The sequence below is a fragment of the Abrus precatorius genome, unplaced genomic scaffold, assembly GCF_003935025.1.
Source record: "Abrus precatorius isolate BTA unplaced genomic scaffold, Abrus_2018 Scaffold3, whole genome shotgun sequence".
Lineage (NCBI taxonomy): Eukaryota > Viridiplantae > Streptophyta > Magnoliopsida > Fabales > Fabaceae > Abrus > Abrus precatorius.
In genome coordinates, this window is record NW_020874373.1 from 34,264,144 (window position 1) to 34,271,439 (window position 7,296).

The window sequence follows — 7,296 nt, forward strand, 5'->3', positions numbered from 1 at the left end:
GTCATAAGCTTTTTCTAAGTCAAGTTTGACAATCATATAATCAGTTCTACTTTTAAGGTTATAGAAAGAATGAATAATTTTCTAGAGGATTAAAGCATTATCAATTCCTTGTCTACTATGAATAAAGCTACATTGATTGGCAGAAATGAGATGGGGCATAGATTCCCTTAACATGTTGGCTATTATTTTAGTAACAATCTTATAACTAACATTGCACAAACAAATAGGTCTGAATTCTTGGATAGACTCTCAGTTTTAGGAATAATGGTAATGCAGGTCTTATGAACATCCCTGATTTTACTAGGATTCTGAAAATGGCTTGAACAAATTTATAGATATGATGACTCAAAACATGCCACTAGTTCTTAAAAAATAGAGCATGAAGCCCATAAGGTCTTGATGATTTAAAATTACCAATGCTGAATAGGGTAGACTTAACCTATTCTATGGAAACATCTAGGGAGAGAAATTCTTGGTTAGAATTTGCAAGGGGAGGAAAAGAGGAAATAATATCAAGTTGAAAATCCTAAGGATGAGGGTCAGAATAAAGGTTAATGAAGTAGTTAACCACCATATCTTCTAACTCTGAAGGATTACAAACCCAATTTTGATTATCATCCTTTAGAGCTTCTATCTTATTTTTATTCCTTCTTCTTATGGCAGCTCTATGGAAGAATCTAGTATTTCTATCCTCTAAGGATAACCAATTAGCTCTATACTGATGTGACCAAAAAGCTTCCTCCTGATCAAGGATGACTTAGTAATCCTGTCAAAGAGTTCTCATCAAGTTAAAAAGAAAAGGATTAGAACTAGATCCTAATTTTCTGGATATGCCCTCTATTCTACAAAGTATATGTTTCTTCTTATAGAAAATATTTCCAAAAATAGACTTATTCCATTTAGAGATATTAACCCTAAAATTCTTGACATTATCAACCCAAGAATTTGATAACATCCAAGAATTCTTCACTTAGTTAGGAAAGTCAGGGTGTGACAACCAAGGAGCTAAGAATTTAAACTTGGAATCATTCTTAGGATGGGGACGACATTTCCTAATTTTGACCCAAAGGTCATAGTGATTAGATTTTAACAGAGGAACGTGGATAACAGAGCTATTGAAAAATGATAGACGCCAAGAATCATTTAATACCCCTCTGTCCAACCTCTCTCTAAGATTACCTTTATTCCAAGTAAAAGGATTGTCTTTAAATCCTAAGTCAGAAAGGTCACATTAAAGAAGATAATCAACAAAATTAGCTAAGGTCTTAGGATTATGGGGTCTACCCCCCTCCACTTTCTCAAAATTATAAAGAATAAAGTAAAAATTCTCAGCTAAAATCCAAGGACACCTAACAGAAGAACTAAACTCTGAAAGTTCTTTCCAGCAGTCAGCCTTAAGATGCTCATGGGGCTAATATAAACAGAGGATAAAATCCAATCTTCATGATCATAAGTTTTAATCTTAAGATGAATAAAGAACTTGGATTTAGTCACAAGAGAAGCGAAGATCCTATTACTATTCCAAAGGCACCAAATAGTCCCTGAAAAACCAGTAGCATCCATTATCTCATGAGCATCAAAGTTAATTTTATTAATAATATTCTTATCTTTTTCAGCACTTACCCTAGGTTCAAAAGGGCAATGAAATCAAGATTATAAATGACTATAATATCATTTATTAACCTAAAGAAAGATCTACTCCCAACCCTCTACAATTCCAAAATAAGCAGTTCATAATAGCTAGAGGGTGGATGATTTAGTAGCATCCTTAGGATGCTTGGAAAAAATCTCAAGAGAAGAATTGTAGCAATTAATAGTGCTAATATGTTGGCCAAAATTATCTATATCTATTGAAGGAACTTGGTCAGGAGGTTTATCAGTTGGGTTCGCAACACTGGAATCTTTGAATTTCCAAGAATTGTTTAGGCTAATTCCTAACAGGTTCTGGATATATCTAGTACTTGAAGTATTATCCTTTAATTCCTTATTCATCATTTGGATAATAGAAAAGATCTCCTTTTGGTTTTGAGTTCCCTATTTCTGAATTAAAGACTCAAATTTTTTCTCATTTCTTATCTCTTGATTATTTCTACTACCTGAAGTATTATCATTTAATTCTTTATTCATCATTTGCATAATAGAAAAGATCTCCTTTTGATTTTGAGTTCCCTATTTTTGAATTAAAGACTCAAAATTTTCCTCATTTCTTATCTCCTTTTGACTATTTCCTTCTTCTTCCTAATTATCATACTCACCTCTAGGTTTTGGTTTATTTCTAAGCGTTTTCCTTAAGGGAGTACCCTCATCTTTATTATTTCTAATGATTTTTTTTTTCTAATATAATCGTTGAGCCCTTTACTTTTCTCATCATTACTATGTGGGTAACCTGGAGAGACTCGAGACCCAATTATTGACTCTTAATAGGTGTTTAACTCAGAGTTACCTAGAATATCAAACTGGGAATTAGTGCCTAAATTAACCTCTTTATTCATATCATTCTGGTCCTCAGAAGATTTATTATCCTGTGATTCTTTATTATCTGACCTATTTGGTTCCTACTGAGATTTAACTTCCTTAGCTCCATTTTCTTCCAAAATCATAGGACTAGATATAGACTCTATAGAAAGTTTATGAGGGCCAAGACAAGACTCTTATCTATGGCCATACTTACCACAGAGAAAACAAATGAGGTGTAAACCCTCATATTCAATTTTGAATTCTTGGCCTAGGACAGTAAAAGAAGGAATTAGTTTTCTCCTAAGGTCAAATTCAATGTAGATTCTAGCAAACCTACATCTAGATAATAAGGAGGTATTAGGGTCAATTTTAAGCATAGACTCTAGACAGGACCCAACCTGCTACAAAAAATTTTCATTGTACAGTTAAAGGAGAAGATTTGGTATATGAACCCAGACTGCTAACTTCCTAACAGAATGATCTTTAGGCCTGAACAGAAGCTGCCAATATTGAACGAGAAGATAATGGTCCAAAATTAACCATAGCTCCTCAAATAAAGCATATTTATAGTTCTTAATATTTTTAAATTTTACTAAAAAAAAATTATTATTTAGATCTAAAATTTCTAAGGCACCATTTGGACTCTAAATAGTACTAAATTTTTGGTTTAGAAAACTGAAACTAACAGAATTTTCTAGAAGTTTCACTGTTAAGGTATATAACCATGGAGAGTATCGTTGCTCATAGTCCTCAAGCGGAATACTTTTAGTCTTTGGTACATCATTTTCATCTATTTCAGAGGTCATGTTTAGATCATCAACCTCCATGAAAATCATTATTCTGACACCAATCACGCAAAATTCACGGAAAACAGCCAAGATTTTGGGGAAAACACTAGCAAGAAACGGCGTAAGAGATTTCAAAGAGAGAAAAAGTTCCAATAACATCGACCTCAAACTAATTTTAGTAATGCTATTATTTAATTAATTATAAGACTGTAAAATTCATCTCTTATAAACTAAATTTTAAAGATGAGTTAGACTTTCTTTTTTTTAATATTCTTATAAAATTTTACTTCACACGTTCATTAATAAACATACAATACACATGTATATAACCATAGCGTCATGCTATAAATATAATTTTCTTAAAAGTTTTTTACAACATATTTTACAATATTAATTTTTATGCGTATTTCCATAACATTATTTTTTTTCTATCGTCGCACACTTTTCTCCTTCTTACTACAGACAAAGAATATCTAAAAAGATTACACACAAATACTATTTCTCTTCTCTAAGGTTGAAATTAAAATGCAAAACATACAGAGATTCAATATCTTATTCATCTTAAACAGCAAACGCATGGCGGAACTGGCACATTGTTCTAACCTCATCATCGTCCCTTTGGTTCCATAATCTCGGAGAAAACATTTCCGGAGATCAACCTGTGGGATTCCTTACTGCCAATGCTACCATCTCCATCACTTGTCGTGCTAAATCCAGTGCTCTTACTATAATCGGAAACATGTGTACTACTTTGGCTACTGCTAAACGTGGCATCACTATCTTCATAAACATTGGCGGCAAGCTCCACCACTCCCTTAACAGCATTATATTCGGCAAGCTGAAGAACAAACTCGAGCCCCCCAACGACGTCGTTCATGGAAGGGCGTTGAGACCCATCCTCAAGCAAACAGTTGAGAGCAATCTCACCGAACTTGCGGAAACACTCGCCTCCAATCTCACCCTTCAGCGTTGGATCCACAATGTCTCTCATAGTCCCCAAATGAAAGCAACGCTTCGCCCAATCAACAAGTGAAATTCGATGCTTCTCCACCGTTCTTAGCAAAGGCTGTCTCCCAGACAATACCTCCAAAAGCACCACTCCAAACGAGTACACGTCAGATTTTTCCGTTAAACGCTGTCGTTTGTAATACTCTGGATCCAAATATCCCACGCTGCCTTTTACCTGAGTGCTCACGTGGGTCATTGAAGTTCCCGTGGGCCCAATTCTCGAAAGCCCAAAGTCTGAAACCTTCGCTACCCATTTTTCGTCCAATAGGATATTCGTGCTCTTCACGTCACGGTGAATGATCATGTGCTTCGCACCTGTATGCAGATAGTGCAGCCCACGTGCAGCACCTATGCAGATCTTAAGCCTTTGCTTCCACGACAGGGAAGGGTTATCGGTGTCGTAGAGATGGTCACGGAGGGTTCCTCGATCCATGAAATCGTAAACCAGGATCATCTCGTTACTTTCATAGCAGTAACCGATCAGGGAAACTAAATGGAGGTGGCGAAGTTGAGAGAGCATTTCGATCTCGTTCATGAACTCGTGCGCGCCTTGCTGAGAACCAGGTTTCAGCCTTTTGATCGCGACACGTGTTGAACCGTTGTCGATGTAGCCTTTGTACACGTTGCCGAATCCTCCCACGCCAACGACGAAGAGTTCGTCGAAGTTGTTGGTGGCGGCTCTGATTTCCGCGATTGAGAAGTGGCGGCAGAGGTTGGTGGGTAGGGAAGACGAGGCACTGCCGCGAGAAGTTCCGTGTTTTCTCTTGGAGAAACCCTTGTCGCCGACGACGTTCCTGCGGCGTTTGATGAAGAAGAGAGCGACGATACATGATAGCAAAACGACACAGGAAACAGCAGCAGCGACGGCGTCAGCAAGGATTCTTCTGTTGGGTCTTGTTTCCCTGTTTGAGAGTGGCGAGGGAATCTGAGAGGTTTGTGGAGGAGCGTACGGGTTGGGTTCAGCGAGACTACCCGTTGAATCGTTGATTTTGAAGAGTTCAATTGCGTTTAGAGTGGCGTCCTTGATGAGGCTTGTAGGGTGAGGATGCAGTTTGAGTGAAAGGTTTGAATTATTGTTATTGGGTGGGATGGAAACAACGTAATCTTTAACGACGGGCACACCCTTGTTTTTGGTCCACAAAAGAACGTCGGCGTCATCGGTAGCCAGTTGATCCGCTACGAAAATGTAGAATTTCACGTCACCGGGACTGTCAACATTCCAGTCAAGCTGGCAAAAGTGTAACCGTAGCAAGTAAGAGAAGCCCAAATCAACGGGAAGCTGCCAAGTGAGGTTGAATTCCATGTTAGAAGTGGGATTCGGTCCCATATTCCGTACGGTTCGGTACACTTCGTCCGGTGCGTCGTATTCAGGAGTGGCCTTAGTGAAGCTGAGATTCCTTGTACGTTCAATATCAGCACTGTAAAATTTGTCACCTTTTGTAGTTAGGTATTTGTCATCAGGTTGCCAAGTCCTGAACATGCCTGTGTCGTTAAAGGGTGGTATTTCTCGTCCTCCAACTCTTAACCTGTACTTGTTCTCCAGAGCGTAGTTGTTTACGATTTGGTATTGGTTGTTGTGCCCAACAAGTTGCGGGAATCCACTGTCGTCGTTGGGTCTTGTATAGTAGAGAAAATCAGGCATCGACACGATCTCGATTCCATTAATGAAAGCGTAGGAATTATCTTTGGTGCTTGGAATGAAGGTTATGTTGAGTCTCTCACCATCTTGGACGTTGATGCAGTACTCTCTGAACAGGATATCGTTGTCGTTGTCTTCAGCATCAGCATGAAGCGAAGCGTTGAAATCTTTGAGGAGGGTGAATTTGCCTGATTTGACTGAGAAAGAGGCTGCATGGCGATCGAAGTTTTGGTATGAAGTGGAGTAGAAGAAGAGGCGAAGGAACTTTTGGCCTTGGGTGACAGGGAACGAGTAGGTGAATTGGGACCTAGAGAGACGAGCTGAGGTGTATGGGCCCTGTATGGTGGGTGATGTGGGTGCGGGTACAGAAACAGAGCCATTGTTTTCTGAGAGGAGTTTCATGTTGTTGTCCCCAGTCCAGTTCCGACCACCATCTGCATAGAGATTGGTGGAGGAGCCACACAAGATGGTAAAATGCTCAGCGGGGTGGTAAATATCCTGTGCTGTGGAAACGTAAGAGAGACACAATAACAACAACAACAGAAAGACGGTGGTTTCTGTTGCAATTCGCATGCTGCGTGGGCCCATTTGTATGCAGTAATTGAAGCAGCACCTGGTGGAAAAATAGAACTGAAACACCATATATATGTATATATATCTTGAAGCAACAGGACTTCAAGTTTGTGCACAGAACCGCCAAGTTAATGCTTTTCCTTGTGATATTCGTTTCTTTTTAGATGAGCAGCCACAAGTCAATGCAGCTATCAGTAGAAGAGAAAAGTTTATTTTGCACGACCAATTAATGCTACCTTAATTTTTTTGTACAAATACAAGAGGGTTAGGAAGAGAAGCACTGAGAAATTATGTAACTGAACAGAGATAGAGAAAAACAAAACTAGTTTTATAGTAAGTATATATTGTGAAAAATAAATAAATAGATAAATACGAGTTATCGCTCTGGAAATTTCAGCCACGGTAAGATATTGTTTTAAGATTACTCTCTCTTGTCTTCTGATAAAGGCATATTAAAAGTTTAAGATGAAAATGATGATTTTAAGCGTCATGTTCTGAAAACTGGGCTCCAAGCTTAAACACTCAACAGAAGATTGGGAAGTAAAGATTAAAAAAAAATAAAAATACTGATTATATTATATTTTTAAATTAAGGATTCAATTAAAATACAAACTTTCAGAAAACTAATCTAGTAACGCGTCCTAACAAAAATATCAACTTCAGGGTTTACTTTCATCATAAATATCCTTAATGTGGTGCAGTTGGACATGGGCCACTTGCAACTTAGACAAGTCACAGGAGCAGCATAGCAATATCGTAGTTTGAAAGATATTTCATTTTACAATAATGTGACTTCAACAACTAATAATTAAATTATATATATATTTTATC

The 7,296-nt window shown here is 37.8% G+C and overlaps 1 protein-coding gene across 1 annotated transcript; it reads right to left on the reverse strand.

Annotated features, from left to right (window-relative positions):
* Positions 1–3,567: 3,567 nt before the first annotated feature.
* On the reverse strand, positions 3,568–7,036 carry LOC113860653 (receptor-like protein kinase FERONIA). The gene has a single exon (XM_027493105.1). The coding sequence runs from the start codon at positions 6,532–6,534 to the stop codon at positions 3,853–3,855; it is 2,682 nt and encodes an 893-aa protein (XP_027348906.1). The 5' UTR covers positions 6,535–7,036; the 3' UTR covers positions 3,568–3,852.
* Between the last annotated feature and the right edge of the window lie 260 nt (positions 7,037–7,296).